This window comes from Nicotiana tomentosiformis, chromosome 5 (assembly GCF_000390325.3).
Source record: "Nicotiana tomentosiformis chromosome 5, ASM39032v3, whole genome shotgun sequence".
Lineage (NCBI taxonomy): Eukaryota > Viridiplantae > Streptophyta > Magnoliopsida > Solanales > Solanaceae > Nicotiana > Nicotiana tomentosiformis.
The window spans coordinates 90747140-90769043 of NC_090816.1; the positions used below are offsets into that span (position 1 = coordinate 90747140).

Below are 21904 nucleotides of genomic sequence, written 5' to 3' on the forward strand. Positions count from 1 at the left end.
GACTAACATTTAGCTCAAAAATTCTCTTCAAATCTAACAACATCTCCCTTACCTTGTACTTACAAGATAACTTCTTCTTGAAATATTGTGCAATGGTACTAAAATCAACAGTTTCGTTATCAAATGAAGTGCCACAATCATGTTCAGCATTTAAAGTCTTGATTTTAACCCCCACCAAACTTTTCTTTTGATATTAAACAAACAAAGGGACATCCAACAATATCACAACTATACCTAAGCCTTTCTAGGTCACTCTTCTCCAATTTCAATCTTTTCTTGTTAGCCAGAGAATACAACTTCATACACTTCCTAGCTTCTGGTATGTCCTTAAAGGACATACCTTTGTATAACTCTTTGTAGTCACTAAGTTTTTCAGTTATTTCCCTTTCTTTTGTGCTTTAAGTGCTTCTAATTCTTCAGAATTGTATCCTTCAGAATCAGTACTAGAGTTAGACCCCGCATCACTTAAACTACAATCAATACTAACAGCATTCACAATTTTATTAGATTCTTCTTCATACTGTACAATATTGGGAATAAAGTAAATAGGGAGCTCATATTCAACTACACCAAATAGGTTCACTACATTGAATTCATTGCATATTAACTTTTGTAAATGTCTAATACTATCATCCCTTTCAATCACATAAAATTTATCAGATGGGCAGCAACTATAAGTTGTTGAACCCCTAAAAATTCTAGCTCATTTGTGAATTCATTCACTATGTCTATGTGTGAAAGTAAGTCGGAGTCATAACCTGGCCAAGTTTTCACCAAATTTTCTGTGTAGACAACTTCAGTCTCAGTAACCCAATCACCATCGTAATTGAATATTAAGTCGACTACACCATCTCCAACAACCTAGCAAACACAATAATAAAAAATAGCACTTAGAAAACATAACGTAAACAATGTAAAAGTCAGTAGTAGGAAAAGAATAATTAAAGACAAAAAGAATAAATTTTATGACAAGAGGTCCCCCCTCCTTAAAGAAGAATCCAAAATATCTGAATACTTTAATCAAATGGCCACACAATTGGAGACCATCCTTGTTAAGAAACAATGAAAAAGTGCATAATCTTCAAACAACACAACTATAATTTATTAACAAAGGCAAAAAACAAACCCCACATAACCCCACAAAATCCCAAAAAACAGAGAAGCCCAAATATAAATAAACAACAAAGGCCTAAATCATGCACGCAGACACTAAAAACAGACAAGAAATAAGAATATATAACTGAAATTGCATAAACTTAAGTTGGACGTAGATGAAATCCAAGGAATTGAAACCCTAGAATAAAACTCCTTAAAACGAAAATATACTAAAAAGATGAAATACTAACAGAAATAATATAGTAGAGACGAATCACTTTAATGGAGGAAGGTATTACCTTTATGGCATTTGTTGTTCAAATCGGCAGTCAACAAAAAAGAGAGAGGTTAGAGAGTTCTAGAGAGTGAAACAGAAAGAAGAGAAAATAAATGAAATGGGTTTATTTTGTGTTATATTTTACGGGTTATGAGATTTGGGTATGGGGTATCTTGGATCGGGTCGATTAAATATGATATAGGATATAAAAAGGCACGGATGGGTGCCACGAGTCACCTTCGTCCACTTAAGGATACATGTGTTAGGATAGTAAGACGACAGGGAGTTTTATGGTCCAATAGTATAGCGGGGGACAACTTTAAACAATTTATCATAGTAAAGGAACAAATCATACCCTTTTTCGAAGTAATAATTTCCCTCATTTAATTGATAATGGATCGGATAACTAAGGGGATTAAGAGGGGGTCAGGGGGCTATATTAGAAATAGAAAAACTAAGAGGTAAAATTTAAAAAGCCAAAAAAATGGGTAAAATAAAAACCATTGATCAAAGCCCCTACAACTATTAGAGCCCTGTTATAAGAAAAATCAAATTATGGTGGATGTCTACTCTTCCTCCATGATCTACTCAAATGCTTAATGACATATTCAATGACATATTTCTATGCGTAATGACATATTCAATGACATATTTTTCTTCACTTTTCATGCCTATATAAAGGCCTTGTAATAGATAGGAAAATATACACAATTGAAGAAGAAAATCTCTTCCTTCTCTCTATCTCTATTTCTTGTTCATGTTTTGCTAAATTGCTTTTATTGCATAACATGTCTTCATATTTTACTAAATTGCTTTTATTTTATAACACGTTATCAGCACGAATTGCTCATTTCATGATCTTCTATGTCAAGACTATGTAAATTATAAGCAGACAATGAGATCAAGTACAATGAAAAATGTCTTGGATGATAATACAAAGATAAGTTTTACATCCATCTAAACCCATTCATACTTTTATATCTTTGCATTAACTTTATGTGCAGTATTTAGTTAAAATATTTTTTTCAATTGTATCCACTGAAATAAAGAACTGGAAAGGTATGTCTTTATTTGCTACATCTCTTATAGGACAATTATAATATTCCAACGTATATATATGTTCTCATATTTTACATACTATGATAGATAATTATTAAGGTAATTTAGTAATAATAATTTTACCATCACATGATGTATTTCATTAAAAGCAAAATTATCAAATATGTAGGCGATTTTACAGTACCTTGCAAATTTGTCATTGGAATATACAATCAATATAAACTCATTATAGTTATAATTTATAATAGTCACAGTTATGCATTAAGCTTTAAATATTTTTGTTGGAAACATAAGGCTCATTCCTCAGTATTGAATTTTTTTGGTGAAGTTCTTATAGTCTTTGAAATATAAGTAGTTATAGGTTATCTACACCTTTCCCCTAATTAACTTATTAAAATATAAAAGTGATTGTATCATTTTTTTTAAAAAATGGCATATATCCTAACTAGCATTTTTGTTGCAGAGGAACTGTTTCAAGATTGAAATAGTTATATATGTCTTCTTGAAAGTTAATTTACTTATGCTTATAATTATGAAGTAATAATATTTTAAAGGCTCGAGTGCGAGTCCTAGTGAATTTTGGCCTATTATGCCAAAGATTGAGGGTAAGACGATGGGTTCAAGTCCCAACGCACTATGTTGATGAAAAGACGTTGGATTCAAGTTCCAACGCATTATGGCCTAGCATGCCTTTATATGGGTAAGGCATTGGGTTTGAGTCCTAATGCTCCATATTGATAATAATAATAACTAAAGAAAAAATAATATAATTTTCATGAAAAAGCATGAAGCTTGTCCCACTTGATTTGCTCCATTCTTGAAGTGAATGTGATAGAAGTGCTAAGTCTAAATAAAGACAAGTGGTTGACCAATGAATGTGGGCGTGCGAAAGGCCAAAATAATAATAGTTATCACTATGGTAATTATAAAAAGGGAGAAATTCTTTGAAGAGAATGTGACTTGTGATAAACATTGAGATTGCATACTCATTCCTGAAAGTGAATGTGAAAATATATATATGATAAAGATTATGCATAATAAAGTACTTGTGCATAGTTGGATAAATACTACAACTCACCTCTAAAGGAGGTTTGAGACAAAGAAAGATAATAAATATTATTGTGTAGTTACATAAATATATCATTGGTCGCATGCATATGATACACCAAAATATATTTTGTCATGCCTTATGAAAGTTATTAAAAGCAAAATTAAAGCAAAAAAAAAATTATTTTGCTTGTGATGATTTTGAACATTACAATTATTATGATATGATTCTCTTTGTGAAGGAGACATTCATTATATGGATGGTGTGACAAAAGATCTTGTAGTACAAAAACGGTTAAGAGCTCTGAAAGAACTAATTTGTTACTACCCGGATGAATGAAATTGTTCATAACATTAATATTGTAGTAAGTCTCAAAAGACATATTTTGATTTACAAATATATTAGCCAAAGTGGTTGGCATATTGAGACTATAAATGAAAAGAAGATTGAATATCTTTATATTACTATAATCATACCGGGTAAATATGAAAGGTTACCTGACTTTTTTTTATTTGTACTACACAAGTATAAGCATGATGATGCAATCACAAGCCACAAGTAAACTAGAGGTTTACTGAAATAAATATTAGTTGGCATGACCGGTTGACCATCTCGGTTCAATTATGATGCGAAAAAATTAATTGAGAATTACATTGGCATATATTGAAGAAATATAAGATTCTTCAAGAATTCTCTTGTGCTGCTTATTCTCATGATATACCAGTTAAGGTTAGGGATTGAATCCCTTGATTTCTGGAACGAATAAAAAGTGATAAATATATGGGCCCAGTCACTTTCCATGTGGACCGTTTACTATTATATGATTTTCATAGATGCATCTATTTTATGGTCACATGTGCATTTGTTATCAACTTGTAGTTTGGCTTTTGCAAGATTGATTGCTCAAATTATTAGAGCACAGTTCCAGAATATAAATTATGATGATTTATCTTGATAATACTGGTTTAAATCCAAGTTGGTTTAGTAGAAATTGTATGCCTCCAATTATATCTAAACCATTGGTTATGAGAACAAAATTGCCAAAATAAAATTTGGTATTTGATGTATTATTTAATATACAACAGCACTTGTAAGCATCTAGCCAAGTTATGATAAGTTCTCCCTATCACAATCGGTTCAGGGTCAGGAACCAAATAATTTTCATCTAGAAATATGAATGTGCTATATGATTTAATTGTTCCACCACAATGCACAAAGATGGATCCCCAAATAAGGCTAGGGATATGTGTTGGGGATCCTAACAATAGGAGGAGAAAATGGACAGCTGAAAAAGTAATGCATGTAATGAATTATTATGAGTACATCGAGATTCTCGTACGAGAAAATGTGAACTTGAAGTTCAAGTGATAATTCATTTGTAAAATATTGCCGGGCGTATTTGCTGATCCAAAGCTAAATATCATATTCAGCTGCTAATGCTCCAAATAAAATAAAGTTCATAATGAATAGAGTCCATGGCATGCATAAAGCATAATAGACTAATCGGTTCCAAAGATAAAACTCCTTGAAGAAGGAGAGGAGCAAATGTTCAAGATGGTCATAATAAGGAGGCAAGTGCTCTAGAAGAGCACCACGACATAACACTTCATAAGACCTCATGGGAGAGGCTCAGGTACCTGAAAATAATAAGATAAAGAGATCTCAATAAGTTATGTCTTTATTGAATAATAGTAGAACCGATATAAAATGATCGTCGACGATATTGTTAATATAATGTAGCGCTCAATATTATTAATATTGACGAGGATCTTGAGCTCAAATCTGTCATGAAATTTGGACAGATAAATAATTGGCCAAATGAAAAATACGCAATGAAAATTGATTTCACATGAAAAATATGAAGTTGGACGGATAGTCCCAACACCTGAAAGTATAAAGCCAGTTGAGGTATAAATGTGTTCTTGTACGGAAAAAAAAAAAAAGAAGATCAAGTCGATAGACATAAAGACGACTTGTGTCACAAGAAGATTTGCAAATGTCCTGGCATTGATTATATAGAGACATGTTCTCCTGTGGTGGATGTCGCCATTTCAGGTTTTAATCTGGCAATACAAGAAAAACATGATATGCGTATAATGGAAATCATTGAAGGATTTAAATTGTTCTGAAGCATATTAAGGTTTTCAAGTAATTTATTAAATAAAGCTTCAAAAATCCTTATATGGATTGAAACAATTAGGGCACATGTGGTATAATCGCCTGAGTGAGTACCTATTGAAAGAAGGGTACAAGAATGATTCAATTTGTCCTTGTGTCTTTATAAAAAGATCTGGATGTAAATTTGTTATAATCACCGTGTATGTTGATGATTTAAATATCATTGGAACTCCTAGGGAGCTTCCTAAAGCAGTAGAGCTTCCTAAAGTAGTAGACTATCTAAAGAAAGAATTTGTAATGAGATCTTGGAAAGACAAAATTTTGTCTTGGTCTACAAATTGAGTATATGAAAGATGAAATTTTTGTCTATCAATCAACATACACTAAAATGATTTTAAAGCGATTTTATATGGATAAAGCACATCTATTCCGACCTCATGAAAATAATGAAGAGCTTCTTGGTCCCGACGTACCATATCTTAGTGCAATTGGTGCACTAATGTATCTTTCTAACATTACAAGGTCTGACATAACTTTTTCAGTTAATGTTTTAACAAGATATAGCTCTGCCCCTATAAGGAGACATTGGAATGGAATCAAACACATATTGCGGTATCTAAAAAGGACTATCGGTATGAGATTATTTTATGAAAATGATTGCAGTCCCGATCTTGTTGGTTATGCCGATGCTGGGTATTTATATGACCCACAAAAGGTTCGATCTCAAACAGGCTATGTGTTTACATATGGAGGCTGCCATATCTTGGAGATCGACTAAGAAATCAATCGTGACTACTTCATCTAATCATGATGAGATAATTGCTATTCATGAAGCAAGTCGAGAATGTGTATGGTTAAGGTCTATAATACACCTTATTCGAGACAAATATAGTTTGAAGTGTGACAAACCACCCACAATTTTGTATGAAAACAATGCAACATGCATATCCCAGTTGAAGGGAGGATTCATAAAATGGGATAGGACAAAGCACATTTCACCAAAGTTATTTTTTACACATGATCTTCAAAAGAATGGTGATATCAATGTGCAACAGATCCGTTCAAGTGATAATATGGCTGATTTATTCACCAAATCTCTACCAACGTCAACCTTCAAGAAACTAGTGTAGAAGATTGGGATGCGAAGGCTCAAGGATGTGAATTGATGCTCTCATCAGGGGGAGTTAATACGCATTGTACTCTTTTTTCCTTACAAGGTTTTGTCCCACTGGATTTTCCTTGTAAGGTTTTTAACGAGGCAACCAAAAGGCGTATTTCTAAATATGTGTACTCTTTTTCCCTCACTAGAATTTTTTTTTCCCATAGGGTTTTTTTTTCTAATAAAGTTTTAATGAGGTACATTATCTATGGACATCCAAGGGGGAGTGTTATAAGAAAAATTAAATTATGGTGGATGTCTACTCTTCCTCCATGATCTTCTCAAATGCTTAATGACATATTCAATAACATATTTCTATGCTTAATGACATATTCAATGACATATTTTTCTTCACTTTTCATGCCTATATAAAGGCCTTGTAATAGATAGGAAAATACACACAATTGAAGAAGAAAATCTCTTCCTTCTCTCTATCTCTATTTCTTGTTCATGTTTTGCTAAATTGCTTTTATTTCATAACATGTCTTCATGTTTTACTAAATTACTTTTATTTTATAACAAGCCCCACTTTTTCAAAAGTATTTTTCTCCCAACTCTCTCAACTAAAAAAGGGTCGACTTTGGGGCAAAGAAGTTCAACTAATCACTAGCTCCTTGCTACTTTGACCACTGACCTGCTTTAAAATTCTATTCAAAATTTGCTGTGAACTCGAAATTTCATTATCAAGGTAAAAAATTTTCTAATTTTCTTTACTTCATAGATGAAACCTAAATTAAATGTTTTTAGGGTTTAAAGGTGCCATTATTGTAAATCTTATACTATTACTTTTTCATGGGTTAACTCGATTCAAATGGTTAGAACTTCATGGGTTAGCTTGATTCAGATGATCAGAACTTCATAAGTTATTAATATAAGTGATCTTGGAGAACCGATTTCAAATTATGGCTGAATAAGTAAATGAGCACTTTACTTTAATTTTCATGTTTCTTTATTACTAGAAAGTTAATACATGTGTATTCAGTCCTCTTTAAATTATGGCTTGCTGAAAATATTTTTTTGTTTTCATTATTGTTACTTATCATTAACTAACAACCCCTAGAAAATAATAGTTGCATTAGATAAGTTTCAAGATTGTTAGCTTCTCTCTTTTTTTCTTAGGCATAATTCATTACAATCTAATTATCAAAAATCTTAAACAGATTATTACATCCGGCGAACAATAATTGATCCGAAAGAATTAATCATCTTTATCCATGATGACATGTAGTGGCGAAGTGAAAATATAGAGTTGTTGTGCAATTGATGTTGTTTGTGTCGAAAATCTAGAGTTTTTGTGTCATTGCTGCTATTGTTGTGTAGTTGTTGTGCATTTTTTGAAGTTATTGCAATATTTGCTGGGTTTGATTAACGATATTATGTCCTAACGTTTCAAACATCTTTTGAAATATTTTCAAACATCCATGGAGTGTTGAAACTTCCTTATAAATGTTTGAAATATCCAAATGTTAAACATCTCATAAAAAGTTAACCATCCTTAAAGATGTTTCACAAAACATAATGATTATTTACTGTTTTTTTTTCTATATTAGTAGCAAAATTATTTGCTTATTTTGTTGATGGTTTTTACTTACTTTTTATGTAGATAAAATAACAAAGGAATGTGGGTCAAAGAGAGGAGGAAGGGGTGAATTTCCTTCCAAAAGACCTAACAAAAGAATTAGGACACCACATGAGCATGAGGTAAAAGAAGCAATTCTCATTGTACCTGAAGTGGAAGTCACATCTACTTAATTTATAAGAGGAGGATAGAGTATCATTGAAGAAGAAAAAAAGATTCTTATAAAGGGCACAATGCTGAAAAAGTAGGAGAAAATATAGTAAAATAATTAGAGAATGTTAGAGAACTAGAAAAATAGAATGAAAAAAAAGAAGATAATGAGGAAAAACAAAAATAGAGGAGACAACTAAAGAAGATGAAGAAGAAGAAAAAGAAGAGGAGCAAACTAAGGAACATGTAGAAGGACAAAAAAATGGAGACGAAAATGCAGAAGAGATAGAGACATCTGGAAAAAATTCTAGAGAAGAAAAAGAGGCTACAGAAGAATCAATTATGGATGAGACATGCGAGAAAAATGTAGAAAAATTGAGAGAGAGAACCAATGATGTGACAACTTTTTAATCTGTCATGAAAAGCTCAAAAGAGATATCAACATGGGAGTTTAGTTAAACCTCCTAAAATGCCACACCCCAAATACTGGGGTGGGACGTGATTAGCACCCTATCTAAGCAACACTTCGAGTGAACCCATACTAAGATGTGCTAAGAATCATGATAACTGAATTAACCCAAAAATAAGGTCATGGCATATTTATTAGCTGAAAAATAAATTCAATCTGAGAACTAAGTTATAAATCTCAACGAAATATCAAGTTGAGAATAGAAACTATATAATATCTACTAGACTAAGTCATGAGCCTCTAAGAATACTTAACATTTACGTCCTCGGGGCATACCCCAAATGCTAAAACAATATAAATAAATACTAAATTTGAGTCCCCACCGAGGAGAGAAGTGGGGAGTAGCTGAGCTGAAAGCTAGTTCTATCATGTAGGGTCGGGAACTTGATCAACAATATCTGCATCCATGAAAAACAAAAACAGGCCCTCACAGGCTAAGTATCACGACGGGATACCCATCAAGTCTCATAGGCTACCCCCCCAAGAAGGCGGAGCAAGACCTTCTGGGATAAACATAACAAGAAGAAAAGATATCGTCATAAAGCATGTAAGCAGTTTAAGATCTGACAATGAATAATGGGCTGAAGCCTGAAACTATAAGCTGAACATGTAAACATATAACTAAAATTGGAACTTTAAGTAATAGTTAAAATGAAATAGAATTTAGGTTACACGCAGTGGCCCTGCGTACGTGAGATCCGGATACACGCACGGGAAGTGTCGGCCTATCTTCCCAACAAACAATAACCCCTGCGAGCGTAGGGTAGCTAACTCTGGCCCTGGTGGCACTCACGCACGGGGAGGTCAGCTAGCTCTCCCTTCTGAATGTGATCACATTTAATGCATGAATGAATGTTGAAACTGAATATTGAACTGAACTTAATTATCACAAAGGCACATAACAAGTGGTAATATAAGTAAGCTTGAAATTCTATCACAGATAAAGTAATACTTATAAGAGTGGAGTGAAATGAGAAATGGAGTACAAGAAGTCATGGCTTATGTTTATCGAACACATGAAGCACGAGGGTTTTAACAAAATTCCCTAATAGGAGAATAAGCCTCAACTCACCTCAAATCTTAGCTCCAATTCGTCCTTTCAAACCTCCCGGGAGTTCAACAACTCACGATATACAAATATGGGCTAGTCAGGATATACTCAACAAGTTCAATTCATCACCAATTGAACTAATTTCTAAGTCATGAATTACTCAATATAATCAATGCATATAGTGAAAAGAATATTTGTATTTCTCTATCAAGCTTACTGCTACAATATCCTTGACCACTTGATACATGGAGAGGAGGAAACATGTGTTAATATCAAAAATATTATACGTCCATACTTAAATAACATCATCTAAAACCCATGACCATAATAATAATCCAAATACTTTAGCAACGTTCAAATCTGATCCTCACTTTACCCTTAAAGCTTTGTCCATTACTAGACAAAAATAATTTCTCCATTATTTTAATATTTCTAATCACGTTTCCAATCTCAAAAACTTGGCAGCAACTTAAATTGGTTTAGCATTTATTATATTGCTTTTAATTTACTTCTTGTTATCATTCCAAAGAATTTGATATCCTCATCAATCCTAATATAATCTAAGGCACGTTTTAGGGATAAGAATATATGTTTATATACCTGATTTTTGGTTGAATTGCACAAAGAAATTTTCAACTTTCTAGTTCTCTCCTCACACCAATTATGTATCCTAAAACTTCTCAAACAATAATGACCCAAGCAACAGATCAAACAATTGTTCTTCTTTGTTAATCCTTAATGCGGTCGTCGGGCACAAGTAAGTCTTACGCATGTTCTTTTTCTTTATTTGATTCCAAAGCTAATGAAGTTTAATTTTTTTTCCTTAAGCCATTTTAAGGCTCTGTAAAGTATGGAACACTAAGAAGTTGGGTTGGCCCACTTGTTTCCTCATTTAATTTAAAGTTTGGCCCAATTTATATATTCTTAATCAAGTAAATGGTATTTACAAGGCTATTGATGGTCTCATATATTGTCAGCCGCGTTTCTGGCCTCCAAGTCAAACAAAACTTTGGTTATTCCATCCATAAGCTCTATTTTCATATTTAAGGTTAAATTAATCCAAAACTGACGGGGTATTACATTCTCCCCCCTTTAAATATCGTTTATCCTCGAACATGGAACCGTAGTCATTCTTAGGAATTGAAATATTTTCTTTGGAATCTTGCATTCTTAGAACCTTAGGGACTCAGATGTTTCATTAACTCTCCAAATTTTTAAAACTTTCGATAGAGTCTCCCCTGTAACCGGAGCTATCCATAAATTTACGACATGTCCAACAACCCAATAACAATATTTCGCCTAATATACCTACTCCAATGACATAAAATATTATGATACTCCGATTTATACATTTGTGCTACTACAGGCCACTATAAGCATTAATATCACGTAACTCCGCAATTTATAACTTTAAAAAGTTTAAAATGAGTTACATACCTGAAATTTCAAACAAATAGGGATACTTTATCATCATAGCTTGTTCAGACTCCCAAGTAGCTTCTTTAACTGAGTTATTGCTCCACATTACTTTTACCGAAGCGACATCCTTAGTTCGAAGTCTACGAACATGTCTGTCTAATATAGCTACGGGGACCTCCTCATAGGATAGAGAATTATCAACCTCTATCTCCTGCCTATCAATTCCATGACTCGGGTAGTGAAAGTACTGTTTTAGCATAGACGCATGAAAAACTAGATGTACTAAAGATAACTCTGGAGGTAGAGCTAGTCAATACGCCACAAGCCCAATCCTTTCAAGAATTGGATAAGGCCCTATATACCTCGGGCTAAGCTTTTCTTTTATACCAAACCTCATGATGCCCTTCATTGGAGATACTTTTAAAAATACATGTCATCCTCTTTGAACTCAAGATCGCGGCGTCTTATATCTGAGTATGACTTTTGACGGCTTTGAGCTGTTTTAAGTCGTTCTTGAATCAGTTTCACCTTTTTCAAGGCATCTTATATTATGTTTGGTCCAATAAGATTTGTTTCACCTATCTCAAACCATCCTATAGGCGAACGACACCTCCTCCTATATAGGGCTTCGAATGGGGCCATCTGCATACTTGCCTGATAACTATTATTATATGCGAACTCAATCAAAGGTAGATGATCATCCCAATTTTCTTTAAAATCGAGAACACATGCTCGTAACATATCTTCTAAGGTCTGAATTGTCCTCTCAGCCTGCCCATTTGTTTAAGGGTAAAAAGTCGTACTTAGATTAATTCGGGTACCGAGACCTTCCTGAAAACTCTTCCAAAATTGGGCAATAAAATGAGCACCCCTGTCAGAAATAATGGTGTAACGACCCGACCGGTTGTTTTGAGCATTTATGCTCCTTTCAACTATTTGAAGTCTTGAATAACTTCCTACGAGGTATTATGACTTGGGTGAATTGTTGGTTTTTGTTTTAAGGTATTTCAGAGTTAGCTTGGAAGAATAAATTTCATGTTGGAAGCTTAAGTTGAAATAGTTGACCGGATAGTGACTTATGTGTAAACGACCCCGAAATAGAGTTTTGATGATTCCAATAGCTCCATATGGTGATTTTGGACTTAGGAGCGTGTCCGAAAAATTATTTGGAGGTCCGTAGTGGAATTAGGTTTGAAATGCCGAAAGTTGATTTTTTGGGAAATTTGACCGGGGGGTTGACTTTCTGATATCGAGGTCGAAATCCAATTCTGAAAATTGGAATAGCTTCATTATGTCATTTATGACTTGTGTGCAAATTTTGAAGTCATTCCGGATTGATTTGATGTATTTCGGCACAAGATATAGAATTTGAAAATTCAAAGTTCATTAGGCTTGAATTGAGGTGCGATTCGGGGTTTTAGTGTTGTTTTATATGATTCAAGGATTCGACTAGTTCGTATGATGTTTTGGGACTTGATGGTGTATTTGGTTGAGGTCCTGAAGGCCTCGGGTGAGTTTTGGGATGGTTTCGGACCATTTCTAGGCCATTTAAAGCTGCTGTTTTTTTTGCTACAGCAGTGTGCTATGAGATCACGTGGAATTGGCCGCGATAGCGAAGAACAAAATGGGAAAAAATGGTCAGTGAATCGCGATCGCGGAAGGCCTATCGCGATCGCGTAGAGGAAATTATCTACTGCACTGACCCGACTTTGGAAGCTTATATCTCACAATATATAAGGAATTTGGAGGTGATCCAAAAATAAAAGTTGTAATCCTTTGTGTCTAGTTTTCAGAAATGTGAACCATTTGTTGTTTGAAGTTGTGTACAAAAAGTTATGACCATTATACTAGAGGTTATCCGAAAAAAGTTGGACATGGCTGTTGGGGAATTTGTTCTTCGCGATCGCGGGAGAATGGCCGCGATCACATAGAATAAAAACGGGCTAGAAAAATTTTATGTTTCACAATCACCGATGTTTTGCCGTGATTGCATAGGGTAATTGACTGTGCAGCAGATTTATGTTCTGACCCATTTTCCATTTTTTGACGGATTTGAGCTCGGGAAGAGGCGATGTTTGGGAGATTTTCAAGGAAAATAATGGGGTAAGTGTTCTTAACTCAATATTGGTTAAATTACCTGAATCTATGATTTTTTTAACATTTAATTGGTAAATTAAATTGGAAAATTGTGAAAACCCTCTTAGGTTAATTTGGAGATTTGAGGGTCGAGTTTATGTCGGATTTGAGCAAACTTTATATGGTTTGACTCGTGGTTGAATGAGCATTCATATTTTATAACTTTTGTCGGGTTCCGAGATGTGGGCCCCACGAGCGATTGTTTGAGTGTAATTTCGGATTTTGTGAAAAAAAATAATATTTTGATTTGGAATTAATTCCTATAATTTGTGTTGATTGAACCAAATTAATTGTGGCTAGATTCGAGGCGTTTGGAGGCAAATTCACGAGGCGCAGGCATACCAGAGTAAAGAATTACACGGTTTGAGGTAAGTAACACTTCTAAACTTGGTTATGAGGGTATGAATCCCCGAATTTGGTATGATATAAATTGTTTGAAGGTGACACTCACGATAGGTGACGAGCATGTGGACGTGCACCATATAAATTGTGTCTTGAATAAATCCTGGCAGTTGTAAAGATTAAAGAATCATGTTATTATCTTAACATGTTAGAGAAATTGAGCTGAGGCTTTTATTAAAGATCATGTGTAGGCTACGTGCCGATATTTTTGGGACCCATGGGTCATATTGCTGTTGAATTAATTGTTTCAAAAATATACATTTCACACTCAGTCATATTCGTCCATTGTGAGGATATTTATGGGATCGAGCTGCGCGCCGCAGCAGGCCATATTGGCTTTAAATATGTTATTATTAAATGGATCAGGGTTGCCCGCCTGCAGCAGGCCAGAATGGCTTTATACATTATTATTGTTCTTAATCGGGGCTGTCCGGCTACAGCATGCCTTATTGGCTCTACTATTTTATGTATCAGGGATGCCCGCCTGCAGAAGGCGTTATAGGCTTTGTTATTATACGGATCGGGACTTCCCGCCTGCAGTAGGCCACATTGGCTTTGTATTACGCTTGGGCTGAAGGAGCCCCTCCGGAGTCTGTACAAACCCCCAGTGAGCATAGATGATTATATATATTCGGGATGGACTTCCCAGGGTATAGACTTGCCTTACGATGATTATATATATATTCGGGATGGATTTTCCTAGGGCATGGACTTGCCTTACTTATTAATATTGTAATGAATTTACCTGGACATGGATCTTGTCCGTATCATTTACATTTGAGGATAAATTTCCCCAGGGCTAGATTGACCTTATACGGTACTGAGTGACTGACTGTCAGTCGATGTGTATATATATACGGGTTGGAACACCCCTGGGCCGGATTGGCCATAAACAGTACCGAGTGACCGAATGATTTGTGACTAGTATTACATGAGGTCTTTCCACTGAGATGTCATATTCCTCATATCGTGCAGTATTGATCTATTTCGCTTGTACTGAGTTTAACTGTTGAACTTGAAAGCATGCCTACATTTCTATACCATTATTTATACTAGATTGTACCTACGGAGCTAATCATTGCTTTTAGCCCATAGGTTAGTCTTGTTACTTATTGAGTTAGTTGTACTCATACTACACTCTGCACCTCGTGTGCAGATCCAGGTGCTCCCGGATGCGGCGGCTGCTAGATTTCGAAGGTAATTATGTTGGGGACTATCAAGGTAGATGCTTGGCGTCTGCAGACTTGATTTCCTTCCTGTTTAATTATTGTACTGTTCTATATTTTCAGACAATGATTTTGTCAGTTTGACTTTGTATTCATATTAGATGCTCATGTACTCAGTGACACTGGATTATGGGAGTGTTTATATATGTATTTGTGAATTTTCTTCTGCTGAATTTAATCATTTTGTTTTTAAACATAAATGATATGGAAGTTTATTGAGATTGTCGGCTTGCCTAGTATTGAGATAGGCGCCATCACGACAGGTGAGATTTTGGGTCGTGACAAATGGACACGGGAAACCATGCAACCGAACAATTTCTTTTATGTATAATGCTGCATACTGAGGTGCTGTGTAGGTTGTTTTGACTGGCAAAACGTGAGCTGACTTAGTGAGTCAGTCTATTATGACCCAAATAGAGTCATATTTCTTAAAAGTTTGCGGCAACCTAACCATAAAATCCATATTTATTCGTTCAGCTTTTACTTGCTGGCAGTTAAAGAATCGCGATACAAAATCTGCAATATCACGCTTCATATTATTCCACCAATAAATATCCTTTAGATCATGATACATTTTAGTAGAACCTGGATATATTGAATATTTGGAGTTATGAGCTTCCACCATAATTGCTCTTCGAAGATCATCTACATTAGGCACGCATAAGCGACCATTAAGTCTCATCACACTATTTTCATCAAGTGAAAAATTCTTAATCTTGCCACTAAGGATACCTTCCTTGAGCTTAAGCAAGCTAGCATCATCGCATTATTTGGCTTTAACTTGCTCTACTAAAGTAGACTTAGCACCCATACTTGTTATCACCCTTTCATCATACTTCTCATCAAGACGAACCCATCGGCTAGCTATTTGTTGCGCTTTCTTTACTATTGGACGTTTGACCACAGACAACCTGGCCAAACTCCCCATGGATCTTCTGATCAGAGCATCAGCAACCACATTCACTTTGCCCGGATAATAAAGGATATTACAGTCATAATCCTTAGCAATTCCAACCACCTGCACTGTCTCAGGATCAACTCTTTCTACTTGAATATATACTGCAAACTTTTATGATCTGTATAAACATCACATTGCTCTCCATAAAGGTAGTGACGACATATTTTTAGAGCAAAAATAACTGCTGCTAGCTCAAGGTCATGGGTAGGATAATTCCTCTCATGATTCATTAACTTCCTAGAAGCATAAGCAATTACCTTGTCATTCTGCATAAGAACACATCCTAACCCCACTCTAGAAGCATCACAATAGATCATAAAACTACCTGTAGTGGTAGGTAGAGTCAGGATTGGGGTTGTAGTCAACCTGTTCTTGAGTTCCTGAAAACTCTTCTCACAAGCTTCAGACCATTGAAACTTCACATTTTTATGAGTTAACTTTGTCAATGGGGCAGCTAGTGAAGAGAACCCTTCTACAAAACGACGGTAGTAACCTGCCAATCCCAGAAAACTATGAATCTCTGTAGGGGTCATTGGCATAGGCAAACTTTTAATTGCTTCTATTTTGTGAGGGTCTACTCTAATGCCTTCTCTCGAAATCATGTGTCCCAAAAATATAACTGTACCGAGCCAAAATTCACATTTAGAGAATTTGGCATAAAGTTGACGCTCCTTGAGTATCTGAAAAACTATTCTTAAATGATTCTTATGCTCTTCCCGGCTGCGGGAATACACTATAATATCGTCTATAAATACTATGACAAAGGCATCTAAGAAAGGCTTGAAGACTCTGTTCATTAAGTCCATAAACGTCGTTGGTGCATTGGTCAACCTAAAAGACATCACTAAAAATTCATACTGGCCATATCGAGCCCTGAAAGCTATTTTCAGGATGTCTACTTCTCTAATTTTTAACTGATGGTATCCTGATCTCATATCTAATTTTGAGAAATATCTAAAACCTTGTAACTGATCAAATAAGTCATCTGTAGGGAACCTTCCTTTTTCATCACGAACAACACTGGAGCACCCTAGGGTGAAACACTTGGTCGAATAAAACCCTTATCTAAAAGGTCTTGTAATTGCTTCTTGATTTCATTTAGCTCAGTTGGAGCCATTATGTAAGGAGAAATCGAGATTGGATGAGTTCCTGGCAATGTGTCTATGCCAAACTCAATCTCCCTATTTGGTGGTATCCCCGAAAGATCATCTGGGAACAGTTATGGAAACTCTTTCACAATCGGTACTGACTCAAGTAGTGGGGAGTTAGCTTTCATATCCTGTACATGGGCTAGGTATGCCAAACAACTGATGCTCACTAGCTTCCTAGCCTTAAGGTAAAAAAATAAACTTACTCATAGATGTACCCACTTCACCTCTAATTAAAATGGGATCTTCCCCAATGAAGGAGAATCTGACTCTCTTTGCGTGGCAATCAACTGTAGCATGACAAGAGGATAACCACTCCATGCCATCTATGATGTCAAAGTCAACCATATCTAATAAGTTCAAATCAGCTAAAGTTTCTCGATCCTAAACGGTGATGACATAATTTTTGAATATACTTTGAACTTTAACGGATTCTCAATAGGTGCGGAAACCTCAAACGGATACTTTAATTGTTCTGGTGCTTTTTCAAACTCGATAGAGAAATAAGTAGACACATAGGAGAAAGTTGAACCAGGATCATTTAATACATAAGCAGGACGACCACAAACTGAGAGAATACATGTAATAACTTTGTTAGACGCCTCAGCATTCTGTCTGTCTAGAACTACATAAAGTCTGGCTGGCCCACCTCCTCTCTGAGCTCCACCTCTATTTGCACCATGCCCAGTCTGAGTGTTAGGGGACCGAACTGGAGGACGTGCAACAAAAGAATTGCCTGTGGATATTGCCTAAGTAGCTGGAGCCTTCCATGGAGCTTTCCCAAGTTGTGGACAATCTTTCATAAGGTGACCTGGATCATAGCAGTGATAACATCCTCTCTAACCCAAAAGGCACTGCCCGAGATATCTTTTGTTATATGTAGGATAGATAGGAAAGGAAAATCGGTTCTGACCTTGACTAGTTGAATTGTGCCCCTGATGGGCCTGACCCTTACTCTCTTGGCCCTGCCTGAATAGAGTTGGATATGGAGACGAGTGAGCTATTGACTGACTTTGAGCTGAATGATTCATGTTCTTTACCCCAACTGAAAGTGCACTATAACTACTTGTGGTTCTAGACTTCTTGCTATTTTCTCTAGCATCCTTGGCAATTTTATCAATAGCCTCTTTGCGCGTAGCAATATTAACTATTTAAAGATAAGTCTTATTATCCTGATGCAAAGTCATATCTTTTCCCATATGTGGATTCAAGCATTCAATGAACCTTCTAATATTTTCTCTCTCTCTCGGTATCAAATTAGGTGCATATTCTGCCAAGTTTGTGAATTCCATCTCGTATTCAGTCACTGACATGGTGCCCTATTTAAGATGTTCGAACTAACGTCGAAGCTCATCCATCCGACTGCTAGGCAAAAACTTGGCCCTGAAAACTTTTTTAAACTGTGGCCAAGTAAGTGGCATTAATGCAAAATCTTTGGCCTTCTCGTAACCTCTCCACCATTTCCCTGCTCTACCCTTCAAGTGAAACCCAATTAACTTTGTGGCTTGTGTTTCAAGGCAACCCAAAGAAATAGACATTTTCTCTATCTCTTCCAAAAATAACATTGGCTCATTCGGCTTGTCTGTACCATTGTAAGTAGGAGGTTTTAATCTCAGAAATGCATGTGGATCGATTCTTCCTATTGATAGCTGCACTGGATGGGTAATATTTGCAGGGACAGCAGGTGGTGGCACCCCGGGTGGAGATTGAAAATCATATTCTATAATTTCTTCATCTAAATCTTTGGCCTTCTTGTAACCTCTCCACTATTTCCCTGCTCTACCCTTCAAGTGAAACCCAATTAACTTTGTGGCTTGTGTTTCAAGGCAACCCAAAGAAATAAACATTTCCTCTATCTCTTCCAAAAATAACATTGGTTCTTTCGGCTTGTCTGTACCATTGTAAGTAGGAGGTTTTAATCTCATAAATGCATGTGGATCGATTCTTCCTATTGATAGCTGCACTGGATGGGTAATATTTGCAGGGACAGCAGGTGGTGGTACCCCGGGTGGAGATTGAAAATCATATTCTATAATTTCTTCATCTAAATCATGAGGGTCCTGAGGAGGAGCATGGACAGGTGCAGCCCAACCACCAGTCGGAGGGGCTAAGACTCGAAAAAGTCCAAAATTTTGTTAATTCGATCATCACGTTGCTGTGGTTGATTCTCCCTGAGTGGGTTAAAAGGGGGTGCGACTTCTACCTGATCATTATCAACCTGCTGAGGAGGAGAATGTGCCTGTCCAGTGGCCCTACCATGAGCCTGATTACCCCTGGCATTTCAACCTCTACCCCTGGCATTCAGACCTCGGCCTCTACTGTTGCCAGGACCTCTAACAGCAGCTAGTACCATAAGTGCAGTCTGCACCTCAGATGGTGCTTCTTGATGATTACTAGTTGGTATCACAATATTGTTAGCAACATATGATAAAGTTGATCTTGTTTTAACCATATTGTTCTGAAACGGGAGACGTAAGGATTGTAAGGATTCTGAAACATTTAGCTCTAACGCACAATATAAGAATCAAAGAAAAGAAATTTTCCTAATTTGTCCTGCAACCACCCATATATAAGTATGGTGCAGAACATACACATAAATGGGACTCTACTAGACACGGCTAATGACTCCCTAGGACTCCCTAAACCTGTCTGCTCTGATACCAACTTGTCCTAAATACTAGATGGGACGTGATTGGCACCCGATCTAAGCAACACTTCGAATGAACCCATACTAAGATGTGCTAAGAATCATGATAACTGAATTAACCCAAAAATAAGGTCATGGCATATTTATTAGCTGAAAACTAAATTCAATCTGAGAACTAAGTTATAAATCTCAACGAAATACCAAGTTGAGAATAGAAAATGTATAATATCTACTAGACTAAGTCATGAGCCTCTAAGAATACTCAACATTTACGTCCTCGGGGAATACCCCAAATGCTAAAACAATGTAAATAAATACTAAATTTGAGTCCCCACCGAGGAGAGAAGTGGGGAGTAGCTGAGCTGAAAGCTAGTTCTATCATATAGGGCCGGGAATATGATCATTAATATCTTCATCCATGAAAAGCGAAAACAGGCCCTCACGGGCTAAGTATCACGACGTGATACGCAGCAAGTCTCATAGGCTACCCCCCTAAGAAGGCGGAGCGAGACCTTGTGGGATAAACATAACAAGAAGAAAAGATATCGACATAAAGCATGTAAGCAGTTTAAGATCTGACAACTGATAATGGGCTGAAGACTGAAACTGTAAGCTGAACATGTAAACATATAACTAAAATTGGAACTTTAAGTAATAGTTAAAATGAAATAGAATTTAGGTTACACATAGTGGTCCTGCGTACGTGAGATCTGGCAACACGCACGGGAAGTGTCAGCCTATCTTCCCAACAAACAATATCCCCTACGAGCGTGGGGTAGCTAACCCTGGCCCTGGTGGCACTCACGCACGGGGAGGTCAGCTAGCTCTCCCTTCTGAATGTGATCACATTTAATGCATGAATGAATGGTGAAACTGAATATTGAATTGAACTTAATTATCACAAAGGCATATAACAAGTGGTAATACAAGTAAGCTAGAAATTCTATCACAGATAAAGTAATACTTATAAGAGTGGAGTGAAATGTGAAATGGAGTACAAGAAGACATGGCTTATATTTATCGAACACATGAAGCACGGGGGTTTTAACAAAATTTCCTATTAGGAGAATAAGCCTCAGCTCACCTCAAATCTTAGCTCCAATTCGTCCTTTCAAACTTCTCGAGAGTTCAACAACTCACGATATATAAATATTTGGGCTAGGTTCATCAGGACATACTCAATAAGTTCACTTCACTACCAATTTAACTAATTTCTAAGTCATGAATACTCAATATAGTCAATGCATATAGTGAAAAAAATATTTGTATTTCTCTATCAAGCTTAGTGTTACAATATTCTGGACCACTTGATATATGGAGAGGAGGAAGCATGTGTTAATATCAAAAATATTACATATCCATACTTAAATAACACCATCCAAAACCCATGACCATAATAATAATCCAAATACTTTAGCAACATTCAAATATGATCCTCACTTTACCCTTAAAGCTTTGTCCATTACTAGATGAAAATAATTTTTCCATTATTTTAATATTTCTAATCACGTTCCCAATCTCAAAAACTTGGCAGCAACTCAAATTAGTTTAGCATTTATCATATTGCTTTTAATTTGCTTCCTGTCATCATTCCAAAAAAATTGATATCCACATCAATCCTAATGTAATCCAAGGCACGCTATAGGGATAAGATTACATATCTATGTACCTGATTGTTAGTTGAATTGCACAAAGAAATTTTCAAGCTTTTTAGTTCTCTCCTCACGCCTTATGTATCCTCTAACTCCTCAAACAATAATGACCCAAGCAACATATCAAACAATTATTCTTCTTTGTTAATCCTTAACGCGGACGTCGGGCACAAGTAAGTCTTCCGCAACTTTTTTTTCTTAATTTGATTCCAAAGCTAATGAAAAAGACTATATTATATGCTAAAATAAGATACTATTATGATTACAAACCAACCCTGAACTTTAAACATCTTTAAAGATATTTCATTACA

General features: G+C 35.7%; 1 protein-coding gene across 1 annotated transcript; it reads right to left on the reverse strand.

The window, feature by feature from the left end:
• Positions 1 to 376: 376 nt before the first annotated feature.
• Positions 377 to 19746, reverse strand: LOC138892778 (uncharacterized). The gene is made up of 11 exons (XM_070176516.1): positions 19602 to 19746; positions 18637 to 18876; positions 18208 to 18441; positions 17747 to 18030; positions 17501 to 17678; positions 17206 to 17355; positions 16472 to 16639; positions 16025 to 16247; positions 15640 to 15940; positions 759 to 861; positions 377 to 582 (listed from the first exon to the last, which is right to left on the reverse strand). Exons 1-11 carry the CDS (start codon positions 19744 to 19746, stop codon positions 377 to 379), a joined length of 2232 nt encoding a protein of 743 aa, XP_070032617.1.
• Between the last annotated feature and the right edge of the window lie 2158 nt (positions 19747 to 21904).